Source organism: Mesoplodon bidens, assembly GCF_964165515.1.
Source record: "Mesoplodon bidens genome assembly, chromosome: 12".
NCBI lineage: Eukaryota > Metazoa > Chordata > Mammalia > Artiodactyla > Ziphiidae > Mesoplodon > Mesoplodon bidens.
In genome coordinates, this window is record NC_138168.1 from 4,734,605 (window position 1) to 4,753,077 (window position 18,473).

Here is an 18,473-nt window from a genome sequence, read left to right on the forward strand (position 1 = left end):
AATATTGTTGGTGTAGTTTGGTCATATAGCATGTATGAAGTGCCTAATACAGTATCTGTCATCTTATAAGCCAGATTTTTTGGAATTCTCTGTTTTTAAGGTATTTATATTGCCTGTGGCAGTATAACCTTAGTTGTGGGGCAGGAGCAAGGGAGGGTAGTATATCATGTTTTTTAATTGCAAACAGTGAAGGGCTTTATGCATAATGATGTTTAATATATTTTCAATATTAGGTATGATATTTCTTTATCACAGAATGGGAGTTAGTTGAGATACTCTTCCAGGTGATACAGATTATATAATTATGTTCAGATGTGGGCTAATTTGTTGGATTTTTGTTGTTGTTCATTTTTGTAGGGGAATATATTCACCAGTTGTTAATTTTTATCCTTGATAGGTTAGATGGAGTCCGATTTGAGAATGAAGAAATTAATGTCATTGCCAAGAAAACTGGTAATAAACCAAAGCTAAGTCAGAGAAAATGGTAAGTTAGGAAATGAAGATAAACTTTTCATCCCTAGATTTTGAGACCTAAGTGTGGAAATAGAGCTCTTTTTACTCATATGTGAAGCAAAATGTGTATGTGAATACCCTCTTACCTTTATTAGTCTTCTTTATTTCTGGAAATGTTGGAGAGCTGTTGAGGCAAATGGATGAAAGTATTAACTGCTCAATAAGACATTGATACAGTTCATTTTTTTCTGATTACTTTCTAATGAAGAAAGGAATTAAAAAAAATTTTTGGCCTGAATTTTGTATTTTTTTATAAGTAGGTAATGATGTTAACCCAAAAACCAATATAATTATGCCTCGTCAGCATTATGAAGATTATTTTCTTGAGTATAATCTTTTTCCGTAATAGATACACTATTCTAAATATGTTTATTATTAAAAATTTTTGTTTTTAGGTATGTGTACTTGGTAGGTGAAAAGTCTTGGAGAAAAAAAACTGTGGCGGTATCTAGACTGTGCTTAGCACAGAATAGGTTGTACAAATAAGTGAATTAAAGACCTTTGACTATGATGTTACTTATTACACCGGGCCTGTATTGAAAAAGGAAAATAAAAAGCAAGACTTCTTTGAATATTTATCTGTATTCAGTTCCCTTTACAACTATCTTTATTGTAAGGCCTTATTATCTTCCCTAAAGTGGAAGGAGATGAAGTACTTTATATGTATACCCTCAAGTTGTATATTGTCTGCCACCTTTAATTAAGAGAAAATCAAATGTTAAAACAAATCCTATAATGGATTTTCTTATTGCTTATTTGCTAAATATGTAAAGAAATTGCTCTTCAATTAAACTTTTTTTGTCCAGTTCTTATTTATGTGACGTGACCATGAAATCAGTGGATGGAAAGGAATTTCCTTGTCATAAATGCGTTCTTTGTGCTAGACTTGGTAGGTACACTTTTGTTAGTTGCTGATTTATTTGTTTTGGTATTTCACTATTCTTACTCAACTTTTTTTTCTTTCAGAATATTTTCATAGTATGCTGAGTAGCTCATGGATTGAGGTAAGATTTAAAGAGAACACGTAGGCTGGTAGTTATACTTTATACTTTTGGGAAATTATATGCTAAAGAAATTAAAAAATATTTTAACTCAGTTTTTGCTTTGTTTTCAACTTTATTTATGCATAAGCCTGCTGGAAAATAGCAACATTCCAAAATGAAAATTGTTGCAAAAAGGTTACTTAAATAAATTCTCCATTATTATTTGGACTTGTATTTGGAATACCAGTTTGTTTCTTTTTTTCTCAATTTTTCTTGATTCTTTTTCATGTTACAAGGCATCTCATTTTAGCTTTGTGTTATATAAATGTTATCTTGTTTTGCATTTGATGTGATTCCTGTTAAAAGTTTTTCATACCAGTAACCTCAGTCAGAATGTAGTAGTGTTTTGTAGTTTAATTATTTTACTTTATTTTATTTAGGCTTCCAGTTGTGCAGCTCTGGAAATGCCAATACATTCTGACATACTGAAAGTTATTTTGGACTACCTCTATACTGATGAAGCTGTGGTGATAAAAGGTATTAATAAGAGTTAAGACATTGCAGATATTTAAGGTATAGTTAAAAATGATAAAATCACGTGAATCTTAATTTCTACTCTAATTGAAATAAGCCATCAACAGAGGCTTAAATTTAAAATGAGCAAATAGGGATGATTACTAATAGTAAAGGAATGGAAAAGAAAATTTTCATTACCTATGTGAATATGTAAGACTTATTAATATTGGTTGAGATTAGATTTAACATTTCCATACCCAGCTACTTAGATGATTAAGATGAGGACTTGACAGCAGGGAGTGTAGCTTTGATAGTCTACAAAAGTTCTTTCTTGCCTGTTTTTCCCCTGTGTGAACATACCTGAAGTAAAATAAATAGACTAATAATTGAACTGAAATTTATAAAGACAGTTCATTTGTATACTTTGTCAGGCAACACACCCATGTTTTATTTACCAGGTATCTTTAGTCATAGAGTGGTATGCTTCTGTGTTCTGTGTATGTCGATACCACATTTTCTTTATCCATTTGTCGATGGGCATTTAGGCTGTTTCTATATTTTAACTATTGTGAATAATGCTGCAGTGAACTTGGAAATGCAGGTATATCTTTAAGATCCTGATTTCAGTTCCTTTGGCTAAATACTCAGAAGTGGGATTGCTGTATCATATGGTAGTTCTATTTTTAATTTTTTGAGGAACCTCCATACTGTTCTCCATAGTGGCTGCACCAATTTACACTCTCACCGACAGTGCACAAGGGTTCCCTTTTCTCCCCATCTTCATCAACACCTATTATCTTGGGTTTTTTTGATAATAGCCTTCCTAACAGGTATAAGGTGACATCTCACTGTGGGTTTGATTTTCATTTCCCTGATAAATAATGACATTGAGCACCTTCTCATTTACCTGTTGGCCGTTTGTATGTCTTACTTGGACAAATGTCTATTAAGGTCTTTTGCCCATTAAAAAAATTGTTTTTATGTTTCTTTTTAAAAAGTTTTTATATTGTATTGGACTATAGTTGATTTACAATGTTGCAGGTTGTTGCAGGTGTACAGCAAGGTGAATCAGTTATACATATACATGTATCTATTCTTTTTCAAATTCTTTTCCCATTTAGGTTATTACAGAATATTGAGCAGAGTTCCCTGTGCTATATGTATGTCCTTGTTTGTTATCTATTTAAAATACAGTAGTGTGTATATGTTAATCCTAAACTCCCAATTTATCCCTCCACACAGCTTTCCCCTTTGGTAACCATAAGTTTGTTTTCTAAGTCCGTAATTTTTTTTTTTTTTTGCTATTGTATTTTTAGGAGTTCCTTATATATTCTGGATATTAATCTCTTATCAGTTACGGTTTGCACATATTTTCTCCCGTTCCAAAGTTGCCTTTTTATTTTGTTGACTGCTTTGCTGTGCTTTTGGTTTCATGTAATACCACTTGTTTACTTTTGCTTTTGTTTCACGTGGTTTGGTGTCACATCTAAAAAATCATTGCTAAGACCAATGTCTGGGAGCTTTTCCCCTTCTTTCTTCTAGAAGTTTTATAGTTGCAGGTCTTAGATTCAAGTCTTTAATCCACTTTGAGTTGATTTTTGTGTTATGGGGTAAGATGTGGGTCCAGTTTCATTGTTTTGCATGTGGATATTAAGTTTTTCTAATCCCCTTTATTGAAGTGACTGTCCTTTCCCCATTTTGTATTCTTGACACCTTTGTCAAAGATTAATTGGCTGTATATATGAGGGTTTATTTCTGGGCTCTGTATTCTGTCTCATTGGTCGACATGTCTGTTTTTATGGCATTACGTTACAGTGTTGATTACTGTAGCTGTGTACTAGGATTTGGAAATCAGGAAATGTGATGCCTCCAGCTTTGTTGTCCTTTTTCAGTAGTGCTTGGGCTATTTATGGTCTTTTATGGTTCCATATGAATTTTAGGATTACTTTTTCTACCTCTGTGAAAGATGCCATTGGAATTTTTATAGGATTTCATTGAATATGTAGATTGCTTTGGGTCGAATGGGCATTTTAACAATGTCAGTTCTTCCAGTCCACGAACATGGGATATCTTTCCATTTATTTGTACCTTCTTTAATTTCTTGTCTCAGTGTTTCATAGTTTTTGGTGTGCAGATCTTTCACCTCCTTGGTTCGGTTTATTCCTGAGTCTTTTGTTCTTTGTGACGCGATTGTGCCTGGGATTGTTTCCTTAATTTCTCCTTCTGTTAGCTCATTGTTAGCATACAGAGGTGCGACAGGTGTTTGTGTGTTGATCGTGTACCCTGGGCCTTTATTCTTTCATTATAGTTTTCAGAGTAGTTTGGTGGCGTCTTCAGGCTTTTCTATGTATACTGTCAAGTCATCTGCAAACAGTGACAGTTGACTTCTTCTTATTCAACTTGGATTCCTTCTATTGCTTGTCGCATTGCTGTGGCTAGGACTTGCAATACTGTGTTGAATAAACGTGGTGAGGGTGTGCATCCTTGTCTTGTTCCTGATCTTAGGCGAAAGCCTTCAGGTGTTTACTGTTGAATATGACGTTAGCTTTAGGCTTGTCATATGTGGCCTTTATTGTATTGAGGTACATTCCTTATATACCTAATTTCTTAAGAGTTTTTATTATGAATGTATGTTGAAGTTTGTCATATTCATTTTCTGCAGCTATTGAGATGATCGTATGATTTTCAGCCTATGTTCTGTTAACGTGGTGTATCGTGTTTATTGATTTGCACATTGTTGAACTATCCTTGCATCACAGGTGTAAATCCCACTCTGTGGTGTATGATCCTTCTAATAGGCTGTTTAATTTGGTTTACTGGTATTTTATTGAGGATATATATATGTATGTTAATCAGGGATATTGTTCTGTAATTTTTTTTTCTTGTAGTGAACTTGTCTGCCTTTGGTATCAGGATAATGCTGGCCTCATAAAATGAGTTTGGAAGTCTTCCCTCCTATTCAATTTTTGGGATGAGTTTAAGAAGGATTGAGGTTAATGTTTCTTTAAATATTTGGTAGAATTCACCTGTGAAGCTTTCTAGTTTTGGGCTTTACTTATTTTGGAGACTTCTAGTTATTGATTCAATCTCCTTACCGTGTTATTGGTCTGTTCACATTTTCTATTTCTTCATGATTCAGTTTTGGTATGTTTCTAGGAACTGATCCATTTCTTCTAGATTATCCAATTCATTAGCATATAGTTCATAGTAGTCTCTTATGATCGTTTGTATTTCTGCGATATCACTGGTAATGTTTCCTCTTTCATTTACAATTATTTATTTGAGTCTTCTTTTTTCTTAGTCTACTTAAGGGTGTGTTAATTTTGTTTATCTTTTCAAATAACCAACTCTTAGTTTAATTGGTCCTTTCTGTTGTTTTACTAGTGTCTGGTTCATTGATTCCTTCTCTATCTATATTATTTCCTTTCTTCTCCTAACTTTGGGCTCTGTTTTTCTTTTTATAGTTCTTTGTTGTGTAAAAACCTTAAGGTTGTTCTTTTGCGATCTTTCTTTTTAAGGCATTTATCAGTATAAATGTGTTTCTTAGAACTTCTTTTGTTTAATCCTGTAAATTTTGATACGTTGTGTTTCCCATTTTCCTTTGTCTCAAGATATTTTTTTGCTTTCTCTTTGATTTCTTCTTTGACATATTGGTTGTTCAGGACTATATTGTTTAATTTCTACATATTTGTGAATTTTCCAGTTTTCCTCCTGTTTTTCTGATTTTATACCATTTATACCATTGTGGTTGGTAGAGAAGATACTTGATATGATTTCAGTCTTCTTAAATTGTTAAGACTTGTTTTGTGGCCTCACATATCGTCTGTTTTGTAGAATGTTTTGCGTACACTTGAGAAGAATGTGTATTTTGCTGTTGTTGAATGGCGTGTTCTCTATATGTCTGTTAGGGCCATTTGGCATGTATTGTTGGTCAGGTCTGCTGTTTCCTTATTGATTTTCTGTGTGGATTATCTATTCCTATTGAATATGGAGTATTGAAGTCCTCTGTTGTTTTACTGACGTCTATTTCTGCCTTCAGCTCTTTTACTGTTTCCTTTATATATTTAGGTGCTTCAACTGTATGCCTGTAACAACTGTTATATCTTATTGGTGTATTGATCCCTTTGTCATTATATACTGACCTCTTTGTCTCATGTGACTGTTTTTGACTTAAAGCCTATTTTGTGTGATACAAGTATGCCCACCCCACCGTTACCATTTGCATTGAGTATATGTTTTCATCCTGTCACTTTCAGCCTGTGTGTGTCCTTAAAGGTAAAGTAATTTTCTTGTAGGCAGCATATAGTTGTACCTTGTTTTGTAATCTATTCAGCTACTTTGCTTTTGATTGGAGAATTTAATCCATTTACATTTAAAGTAATTATTGGTAGGTAAGGATGTACTTCTGGAATTTTGTCAGTTGTCTTCTGACTGTTTTTGCAGTTCCTTTGTTCCCTTCTTCCTCTTGTGTGTGCTGTCTTCCTTTGTAATTTAATGATTTTTTGGTAGTGGTATGCTTTGGTTCCTTTCTCTTTACCTTTTGTGTTTCTACTGTAGGTTTTTGCTTTGTGGTTACCATTAGGCTTACATGTAATAATATTTTATAATTACAACAGTCCGTTTTTAAACCACAACTTTTTTTCTTTTTCTTTTTTTTAAATTGATGTTTGGTTGATTTACAATATTAGTTTCAGGTGTACAGCATAGTGGCTGAATATTTTTATTGATTATACTCCATTTAAAGTTGTTACAAAATAATGTCTGTATTTCTGTGTGCTGTACACTATATATATCCATGTTGCTTATTTATTTTTGTTTGTTTTTGTTTGTTTTTTGTTTGTTGCGGTACGTGGGCCTCTCACTGTTGTGGCCTCTCCCATTGTGGAGCACAGGCTCCGGACGCGCAGGCTCAGTGGCCATGGCTCACGGGCCCAGCCACTCCACGGCATGTGGGATCTTCCTGGACCGGGGCACGAACCCGTGTCCCCTGCATCGGCAGGCAGACTCTCAACCACTGCGCCACCAGGGAAGCCCTGCTTATTTATTTTATACATAGTAGTTTCTAACTCTTAATCCCATAAACCTATCTTGCCCCCTCCCCCTCCCCTCTCTCCACTGGTAACAACTGCTTTTGTTATCTATATCTGTGCGTCTGTTTTTGTTTTGTTATATACATCTGTGTTATGTTTTTTAGATTCCAGGATTCCACATATAATTAATAACATGAAGTATTCATCTCTCTCTGACTTATTTCATTAAGCACAATACCCTCTAGGTCCATTGATGCAAATGGCAGAATTTCATTCTTTTTTATGGCTGAGTAATATTCCACTGTATGTGAGGTACACACACACACACACGCACACATCTTTATCCATTTGTCTATTGATGGATACTGGGGTTGCTCCCTATCTTGGTTGGTATTCACAACTTAACTTTGATTCCATACAAATCCTCTTCACTTTTACTTTTTTCCCCCTCTGCATTATTTCTTCAGATATTCTTTATGTCTGTTCTTTTTTCCTGCTGGGACTCCCATAAGTGTCTATCTAGGCTGGATAGTGTTCCATAGGTCTCTTATACTCAGTGTATTTTTATTCATTCTTGTTTGCTTTCTGTTCCTCTGATTGGATCACCTCAATTGATGTATAGTTTCTGTCCTCACTGATAGTCTTAATTTCATGAGATATTTTTCTTATACTTTCTTTTAAATTTTTAGGCATGATTTTTTTAGTTCTTTGAACATATTCAAAATAATTGATTTAAAGTCTGTAATATGTAATGGCTCAGCATCTTAGCATTCTCAGGGACAGATTCTCTTGGCTGCTTTTTTTCTGTATATAGACCATATATTTACATCCCTCTTTTCATCTTTCATAATTTTTTATTTGAGAACTGGACATATCTAAATAATATGTAGCAACTCTTGAAATCAGATTTTCCTCCTTCCCCAGGGATTTTTGTTTTTGCTGTTTGTTTAGTGACTTATTGGAACTAATTCTTTAAAATTCGTATTCTTTGTCATATATGACCACTGAGGTCTCTGCTTGGTCAGCTTAGTGGTCAGCTACTAATTAGACAGAATTTTCCTTAAATGCCTAAACCAGTAAATCTCCCAGCCTGCGCCTAGGGGCTCTTTGTGTGTGTGGCGGCCTGGCTTCATTTCTTAGCCGGGCAGTTTACAGCTGTGCCTTAGATTCATTTCCTGCTTTTGCAGTCTCAAGGTCAGCCAGAATTAAGAGTTTTGGGCCTTCTTAAATTTTTTCTGGGCATGTGCACAGCCCTCCACATATGTATGACCTTCTAGATTCATAGGCATATGTTAAAACTTTTCAAAACCCTTTATGGACACAGCTCAGACTGCCATAACAGAATAACAGAGACTGAAATTTATTATTCACAGTTCTGGAGGCTAATGTCTCAGGTCAGGGTCCAGCAGGGTTGGTTTCCGGTGAGAATTCTCTTCCTGGCTTGTACATGGCTGCCTTCTTGTTATGTCCTTACTTGACCTTTCCTCAGTGCTTGAGTGTGAGTGTGAGTGGAGAAAGAGAGAGTGAGAGAGTGTACACACACACACACACACACACACACACACACACACACACACGTGCGAAGAGGATTAGTCGGGGGAGATGATAGGTCTGTGATGTCTCTTCTTAGAAAGACACTAATCCTATCAGATCAGGGCCCTACCTTATGACTGCATTTAACCTTAATTAGTTCCTTAGAGGCCCTGTCTCCAGATATAATCACACTGGAAATTATCCCTTCAACATGTGAATTTTCAGGGGACATAAACATTCAGTCACAACAATATCTCTTTCCCTACCTGCTTCTTGTTTGCTCTATCCCTTATTTATTGCCTTGGGCAGCTTCGGTGTTAAGTAATTGCTAATTGTTTTGAATAAATGCCCTCTTCTGAGGCTGTTCACACTGGGCAAGCTTTGAGTCAGGTCAAATAAACCCCTGCTAGCTGGGTTTCCAGGTAACTGCCAGACAGGTCAAATAATGACAGTTTCTTGATAATGTTGCTCCACAACTGTTCTGTCTCCTCCAGTGGATGTAGCTGCTCGTACCTGCCTGTGATTGCAGGGTTGATGGTTTTCAAGACTACTGAGGAGGAGAGGTGAGGACAGGAGAGGAGGATCTAAGTAGGAGCAGCTAGTGTCCCAGAGCTTACTGTTCTTAAGATTCCGCCAAGTTTTTTGAGTCAGTGCTCCCTAGGTTATTGCAAGCCTTTGGCTAATTTCTAGAATTCTGAAAAAGTTGATTTTTGATAATTTTTTGTAATATTCTCATTGCTTTTGTGGAGAATTTTTGAAGTAGTTCTTAGTCTGCCATTTGCAATGACTTCACCTCTCCCTCATCTTTTAAAATGTTTTTTCTACTTTCTTTCTTTTTTTTTTAACGCATATATTTCATCTTCATTTTGAGGGCTTTTTGCTTATTTATTTATTTATTTATTTATTTATTTATTTATTTATTTATGGCTGCGCCGGGTCTTAGCTGCAGCACGTGGGATCTTTTAGTTGTTGGCATGCGGACTTCTTAGTTGCGGCATGCAGACTTCTCAGTTGTGGTGTGTGGACTTTTAGTTGTGACGTGTGAACCCTTAGTTGTGGCACACATGTGGGATCTAGTTCCCCCACCGGGGATTGAACCTGGGCCCCCTGCATTGGGAGCACAGAGTCTTACCCACTGGACCACCAGGAAAGTCTCTCATTTTTTTCTTTTTAAGCATTTTTTTTCTTCCTATGGTGGTGGTATTTTTTTTTTTTCCTATTTATATTACTATTCTGGCAGTGATTCTAGCATTGCTTAGGGTCATTAATAGTACACTGGATCAAGTTTATGTTAAATTAAGGAACTTCTATAATTAAAAAAAAAGTACTCTTAGATGACCAATTTTGTTTTAAATAAGGAAGCCTAAGAGCGTTATTCACCTCTCCCTTCGTCCTGCCCTGCCCCCTCTACCCCCCGTATGTATATATATGTTTTAACATATGTATCTATTTAACATATACCTGTATATTACCTTTAATGATGAGATTTGACTTTCCCCTCTATTAGTTTGAGAAATGTTTGTCCAACAGCAATGGGAGATTTTAAACAAGTCAGGCATTCTAGTGGTTCTTTAGACTAAAAAAGATCTACTCAAGTTGCCCGTTTTATGGTCCTGGTATGAACCAGGGCATTCTGGGTGTGTTTATTTTACAGCTTTCTACTGAAAAGACAGAAATATTTTGATGTTATGACTGTTTATCATACTTGCCATTTCAACATTTAGAAAATAATCATCATAATTCTCTCGTTTGTAGTGTCTTAATTACTTGAACTTTTGCCCCTTAAGTATAATGTTTACAAAATAATAGTAAAGAGTGACGCTTCTTTTCTTTTTTTTTTTTTTAGAATCTCAAAATGTGGATTTTGTTTGTAGCGTTCTTGTGGTAGCTGATCAGCTTCTCATATCTCGATTGAAAGAGATTTGTGAAGTGGCATTAAGTGAAAAACGTGAGTTTTTGAATTGGAATCTTAGTGTGTTTTCAGGTTGATCCAGGATTTACTGTATTTTATTGACTGATGAAGTTTATGGTAAAATGCATGTTTTTGTATCATTAAAAATTCAAGACATTTAAACTATTCCGTGTCATCATTTGTAAGCACATCCTTATTTTAGAGATGTTAATATGTGAAAACATGAACATCTTAGAATTGAAATACATTAATTTTTTGGAAATGCCATAAAAACTTGAATAATAAACATGGCATGAAACTTATTTTGGAATCTGAAAGATGAGAGTTTGAAAGCAGAAATTTTTTACCCTTGCCCTGGTCTGTAAGTCTACACTTAGCTACCCTGCTATTTGCTGGAAATTTTATGTAACCATCCCGTTAATATATTTGATCAAAAACTTCTCTTATCTCTCAAACTCTTATTTTTCTCTCTCTGTTTATTATTTCCGTTAATTGCATGGCTGTCATCCTAACTCTCAACTTTGGAACCCAAAGTTATTTTTTGTTATTTTGTTTTTATACCCAAATTGCAGCTGTCAAAATTGATTAATCTTAACTGTGTTGACCACATTTCCCCTACCTTTTTTTTTTTTTTTTTTTTTTTTGGCGGTACGCCGGCCTCTCACTGTTGTGGCCGTTGCGGAGCACAGGCTCCGGACGTGCAGGCTCAGCGGCCATGGCTCACGGGCCCAGCTGCTCCGCAGCATGTGGGATCTTCCTGGACGGGGGCACGAACCTGCATTGGCAGGCGGACTCTGAACCACTGAGCCACCAGGGAAGCCCTCCCCTACCTTTTTATTCTCACTGTCACTATGCTAGTTGAGATCACTGTTATCCATCCCTTCTGTGTAGTGTCATAGTGGTCTTTTAAGTCCTGTTTCTCTTTTCTAACTTCTTTAATCTTTCTGTAGGAAGGAGTTAATGTCTTCCCTTGTTCATATATTTTTAATCGCTTATTCTGGGATAAAGGTTAAATCTCCTCTCCCTGATATAAAAGTTTCTTGGCTTTCTAATCTAACTTTGTTCTCTTTCTTTGCCTCTTCAGGAAGTGTGAAGGGATTTTCTGTCAAATTTTTCTAATTTGTACTTCTGATAGTTTGTCTTAGCTCTAGAGTCTTATTTACTCACTTTTCTTGAGCTCTGGAGTATCTTCTCCTTGAACAACTCTAAAGTTTTTGTATGATCCAGTTTTATTTCTGTGAAATGGGAGAATTTGGGTTCATCATCAGTTGAAACTTTAGGTTAGTCAGGAGTGAGGCAGCGATCATTATTGTCTGCATATAACTTTTGCCTGAGTTATAAGGGAGAAAGAACAAGGAAGAGGAAGCCAGGTGTAGAAAGTAGTTGTGTTCCTCTGTTGGCTGGGACTCAGAGTAAGTAAGAAGAAGAATGGAGGGGTTTGGGAAGCCAAAGTTACATGCTAGGTAAATAGAATATTCTGGGACAGTCTCTAGCAAAACGCACTTCATATATAAAGTTAACAAGGATTGTAACAAAATCTAGCATGTTTTGTACAGTATGCCAGATTCTGCACTGGCATGAACAATAATATGGTAAGATTTAAATGTACTTATTTTCTAAATATATAGTATTTGTATGTGTTTATATATGTAAATATACCCACGTAAAGTCTGATAGATGACTCAACATAAATATATTTTGTAGAATGATTTCATCAGTTTCTCCTACTCCTAAGTATACTTTTTTAGTTTTATAGGAGAATGACTATTCTGTGCTATATAAATGAAAAGGAATGTTGTTTATCAGTGAAAGTTAAAAATATTCTGAAAAGGTTAGGTAGAAGATTGTCAATTCTTATATGTTTGCTTTTAGATGACACTGTAATGCACCTTCTGTTTTTTCTTTTGCTTAAAATTTTACGTGTTTGTACTTCCTCTGAACAAGTCATTTAAAATTACTTTGGTATATTGGGATGGAAAATGAGTTGTATATTTGCCCTAGTATAACTTATTTTTGGCAAGACACTACTTTCAGTTTTCCTTCTTCTAAATGTTCAAACCTGACAACTTGAGAAATAAGTATATTTCATTTGCTGTAGTAACATGCCTTTCATCTCATTTCGCATATCTTTTCCTTTGTAGTTACCCTTAAGAATGCTGCTATGCTACTGGAATTCGCAGCAATGTATAATGCTGAACAGTTGAAACTATCTTGTTTACAGTTTATAGGACTGAATATGGCAGCTTTACTTGAAGCAAGGTAGGTTAGATATATACAGACTGTTGCAAAAGCACTTATTTTTATATAATAACAAATATATTAGTAATTTAAAAGTGAATAACGATAAATCCCAGCTTTGTAGAAAAAGTGAAAATGTAAGGGGATTTAATCATTCCATCAGTATTTGGATGCTTAATATATGCCAGCCATTGCTAAGATACTACTGGGAACAAATAAAGACAAAATATCCTTGCCCTCAGTGGTGCTTACATGCTGGTTGGAAGGTTGTGGGACAGTATTATCACAAGTATATTTGTATATGTTTTCATATCTTTGCTTGTTTAGGCTAATTTGTAACTATGTAGTTTTTACCTTGGCTTTTGGAAACTATCTGTAATACTAATTAAGCCAGCGCTTAATTACTTCACATATATGCATGCATACAGTTTGTTACTGGTTGATTTCTGTTTTCTCTTTGTATTTATTCTCTTTTAAGATATTTCCTATACTACATATTGATTCTTTGGTCAAACTTAGGCTGCAGCAGATGGCCTGAAAAAATTTAGTTGGTCTAGTTTATGGCAAGCTGATATGTGTGTTGAAGCTTTCATGGTAATGAAATTTTTCTTATGAAAAATGACACACTTTACGTGAAAAAAATCAGCTAAATATATGTATCCTGTTTTATAAGCTAATATTTCATGCTATATTGATGTTTACCTGGATGGAAAGAATTTGATAAATGCTAATGATTTAGGAGTCATAGACATTTTAGAATTAGAGGAATTTTGGGAAATTTAATCCCATTGTTTTCAACTATTTTAGCAGTGGAATTTTTTTTTTGTTTTTCTTTTTTTTTTTTTGGTGGTACGCGGGCCTCTCACTGTTGTGCCCTCTCCCGTTGTGGAGCACAGGCTATGGACGCGCAGGCTCAGTGGCCATGGCTCACGGGCCTAGCCGCACCGCGGCATGTGGGATCTTCCCGGACCGGGGCACGAACCCGTGTCCCCTGCATCGGCAGGCGGACTCTCTACCACAGTGGAATTGTTTAATGAAATAAATTTACAGATTTATTTTTTAGCATAAAGTCACAATTTTACTACATTTACTCGCTATAAAGTCAGTAATGAGAAAAGTAAGTCTTTTTGGTCAGCACGGGAATTTCAGATTAGATTTCTTGGTGTCAGTTGCATTTTTAAAGTCGGTGTCTAGTGTAATGCTGTATTTTGTTTTAATTGTAATAATAGCTAACTCTGCCATAATAATAGTTATTAATAGTAATAACTAATAATAGTACTATAATAATAGTTACACAGTAATAGTAATAGTAATAATGATAATTATTGGTATGTGCCAGGCGGCATTCTAAAAGTGTTGTATGGATTCACTTAATTTTCATGAAAACCTTACGAAGTAGATTCTGTTTATATACTCGCATGAGGATGAGAAAACCCGTGAAACTTTTTTTGTCAAATAATCAAGAAAACCTTGATCCGTATAATTAATTATAAATGGTAACGGTTTTTTGGTAACTCACCTTTCAAAGTCAGGATGATGCTTAATGAAACTAATTCTAAAACATGTTTGAAATAAAAGTTTTCTACCATTTTTAAAAGGTGAATCACTAACAGATTCCTTAATAATTGCCATTTAGGGTTCAATTTAGAGAAAATTCTTTTGGCTATTTAATGCTTTGTTATTTTGTGAAAAATGCTTTCCAAATGCAAATTAATATTATGGGATATTAGACAATGTCATTTCAAAATGCCTCTGGTATTTCATTATCAGAACCTGGCAGAGGTTTCAGAATACATTTATTTTTTTTGCTTACATTACATTAGTCATTCTAATCATAGCAATTTTTTCCCCTTGCATTGCCAAATTAACTTGTTTAATTTGTCAGAAAAGAATCAACCACAGTGTGAAACAAGTCAAATCTATCTAAAATATGATATTGGAGGATGATGTGTCACATTACTATTGTTCCATTATTATGTTGTGACAAGTTTGTCAGCTGAACTATTAAGGGTGGCACATGTACTGCGGTGAATAATTTTACATGAGTAGACATTATAACTTGCATTAAAGCAAAGATTTATGTAAATGTAACCATTCCTAGTCAAATATGTGTTTGCCAGGAGTGTAAATAAACATGCACAGAGATGTTAAGAAAACAGAGCTGCATAAAATTGATGTAGCATCACAAGTTAATTGTCTTCAAAATGTTAAAAAAACTAGTATGGTACAGACTTGAATATGGTTGCTTTGCATTAGTTTTAAAAATAGCTTGAAGTACATTTTAGAATGTAAACTTTGATTTAAATTTTACTGATGCCTCAAAGTACCTCCTTGGAACCTGAGAGTTCCTTAAAATTTCCTTTGAATGCAATTGAACTAGTCCAAATGTCATTTTATTTTTTTAATTTTTACATTTATTTTTATTTTGGGCTGCGTTGGGTCTTTGTTGCTGTGTGGGCTTTTTCTAGTTGTGGCGAGCAGGGGCTACTCCTTGTTGCAGAGCATGGGCTCTAGGCTTGTGGGCTTCAGTAGTTGTGGTTTGTGGGCTCAGAAGTTGCAGCACGTGGGCCCTAGACTGTGCGGACATCAGTAGTTGTGGCTTGCGGGCTCTAGAGCGCAGGCTCAGTAGTTGTGGCGCACGGGCTTAGTTGCTCCGCGGCATGTGGGGTCTTCCCAGAACAGGGATCGAACCTGTGTCCCCTGCATTGGCAGGTGGATTCTTAACCACTGCGCCACCAGGGAGGTCCCCAAACGTCATTTTACACATGAAGATATTAAGGACTAGAGAGGGAAAGTGAGTTGCTCAAGGTCATGTAGGTAATTGGGAGCAGTGATAATTCTAGATAGAATTCAGGTACCTGATAGGCCATTGTTCTGTCAGTATAGTACTCCTTCTGTAGTAAAGAGTATATTTGTGGAAAATGAAAGTTGAATACTTGCTATTATGATAGAAAATATTTTTCTATCGCTTATTTATAAGAGTTCCTTGAGTTTTCAGTATGTTTGTCTAATATGTTTGCTGTTTATGTGAAATATATAACTACACATACTTCCAAAAAGAATTTGTTGCAGCTGGCATATTAATGCTTTAAAAAAATATTCCTTATTCAACAATATAAAATGTCTCTGCATATTTGAAAGTCTTAACAGGTATTAAACTTGAGTGTTAAGATAGAATTTTATATCTTATTATTTAGGTCTCTTGATGTTTTAAGTGACGGTGTTTTGAAGGATCTTTCTGTGTTTTACCGAAAAATGGTAAGCTTTATGTTTTTGTCAATTACAATATCAATTAAAGCAGTATATTTGGTCAGACTTTGCAATGGAATAATTTCCTAATGAATTCTGATTCATTAGGATCTTTTAAAAATGAGGACATAAGATTTCTTCACAAGCTCTACAGGTAAACACGAGAATAAAAATTGAAGATATTTAATGATAAAATTAATATCTATTTAAATTTCTTTATAAATGAAAGTTATTGAATGCTTTGGGGTCTTTCGTTATTTATTTACTAAAGATCAGGACAGTGTAAAAATTGGATTTTAATGATTTTATTATTGAGGTAACATTGATTGATAACACTATGTAAGTTTCATGTGTACATTGTTGTATTTCTACTTCTGCATACTCTACAGCTTGCTCCCCACCAAACATTTAACTTCCATTGTCAGCATATAGTTGATCCCCTTTATCTGTTTCACCCCCTCACTCCTCTTCTCTCTCTGGTAGCTACTACTCTATTCTCTGTAGCCACATGTTTGGGGGTTTTTTTTGGTTTAGTTCATTTATTTTGTTTTTGTTTGTTTATTAGTGTTTTATGTTCCATCTATGAGTGAAATCATGCAGTATTTGTCTTTCTCCATCTGACTTACTTCACTTAGCATAATATCCTCATGGTCCATCTATGTTGTTGCAAATGGCAAGATTTCATCTTTTTTCATGGCTGAGTAGTATTCCATTGTATGTGTATATATATGTGTGTGTGTGTGTGTGTGTATTTATATATACATACACATATACTACATTTTCTTTATCCATTCATCCCTTGGTGGGCACTTAGGTTGTTTCCATATATTGGCTATTGCGAATAATGCTGCAGTGAACATAGGGGAGCATATATCTTTTCAAATAAGTGTTTTTTATTCTTTGGATGAATACCCAGAAATGGGATAGCTGGGTATCTTATGGTAGTCTATTCTTAATTTTTTTAGGAATCTCCATACTGTCTTCTGTAGTGACTGCACCAATTTACAGTCTCACCAGCAGTGTATGAGGGTTCTCTTTTCTCCACATCCTTGCCAACACATGGTATTTCTTGTCATTTTGACCCTAGCCATTCTGACAGGTGTACAGTGATATCTCAGTGTGGTTTTGATTTGCATTTCCCTGGTAATTAGTGATGCTGAACATCTTTTCATCTGTTTGCCATCTATATGTCTTCTTTGAAAAAATGTGTGTTCAACTCCTCTGTCCGTTTTTTAATCAGGTAATTTTGTTGTTGTTGTTGAGTTGTATGAGTTATTTTAGGGCATATGATGTACAAATATCTCCTCCCATTTGGTAGGTTGTCTTTTTGTTTTATTGATGGTTTCCTTTGCTGTGCAGAAGCTTTTTAGTTTGGTGTAATTCCACTTATTTTTCCTTTTGTTTTCATTGACTGAGGAAGCATATTTTAAAAGGTATTGCTATGACTGATATCAAAGAGCATGCCACCTGTGTTTTCTTTCAGGAGTTTTATGGTTTCAGGTCTTACACTCAAGCCTTTAATCTACTTTGACTTAATTTTTGTGTATATTGTGAGATAATGGTCTAATTTAATTTTTTGGCATGTGGCTGTCCAGTTTTCCCAGCACTATTTATTGAAGAGACTGTCCTTTCTCCATTGTGTATTCTTTGTTCCTTTGTTGTAAATTAATTGTCCATGTATGCAAGTGTTTATTCCTGGGCTTTCAATTCTGTTTAGAGATCTTTGCATCTGTTTTTCTGCCAATACCATGCCATTTTGACTACAATGGCTTTGTAATATAGTTTGAAATCAGGAAATATGATACCTCCAGCTTTGTTCTTTTTTCTCAGCATCGCTTTGACTATTCAGGGTCGTTTGTGGTTCCATATAAATTTTAGAATTTTTTGTTCTATTTCTGTGAAAAATGTTTTTGGGATTTTGATAGGGATTGTATTGAATTAGATTGCTTTAGGTAATATGGACATTTTGATAATGTTAATTCTTCTTATCCTTGAGCCTGGCATATCTTTCCATTTATTTGTGTCAGATTTTTGGTAGAATCTTCAGGGTTTTCTATGTATATAAAAATCATGCCATCTGCAGATAGTGACAGTTTTACTTCTTTTCCAATTTGGATGTCTTTTATTTATTTTTTCTTGCCTAATTGCTCTGGCTAGCACTTTCAATACTGTGTTGAATAAGAGTGGTGAGATTGAGCATCCTTGTCTTATTCCTGATCTTAGAGGGATAGCTTTTACTACTTAACCATTGAGTATGTTAGCTGTGGGTTTGTCACATATCATCCCTTCTACACCATTCTGTTGAGAGTTTTTATCATAAATGGGTGTTGAATGTTGTGAAATGTTTTTTCTGCATCTATTGAGATGATCGCATGATTTTTGTTCATTTTGTGGATGTGTTGCATCATGTTGATCGATTTGAGGTTGTTGAACCATCCTTACATCCCTGGTATAAATCCCACTTGATCATGTTGTATGATCCTTTTGATGTATTTTTTA

At 34.9% G+C, this 18,473-nt stretch overlaps 1 protein-coding gene across 9 annotated transcripts in view; it reads left to right on the top strand.

The window, feature by feature from the left end:
• The window catches only part of IBTK (inhibitor of Bruton tyrosine kinase), a 186,699-nt gene that overhangs the window by 128,650 nt on the left and 39,576 nt on the right, over positions 1 to 18,473 (top strand). For all 9 annotated transcript variants that reach the window (XM_081250730.1, XM_081250729.1, XM_081250734.1 and 6 more), the window contains 7 exons: positions 398 to 484; positions 1,320 to 1,402; positions 1,480 to 1,517; positions 1,937 to 2,033; positions 10,422 to 10,523; positions 12,629 to 12,746; positions 15,923 to 15,983. In XM_081250730.1, the coding sequence (XP_081106856.1) occupies positions 398 to 484; positions 1,320 to 1,402; positions 1,480 to 1,517; positions 1,937 to 2,033; positions 10,422 to 10,523; positions 12,629 to 12,746; positions 15,923 to 15,983 (586 nt within the window). The remainder of the gene's footprint in view (positions 1 to 397; positions 485 to 1,319; positions 1,403 to 1,479; positions 1,518 to 1,936; positions 2,034 to 10,421; positions 10,524 to 12,628; positions 12,747 to 15,922; positions 15,984 to 18,473) is intronic.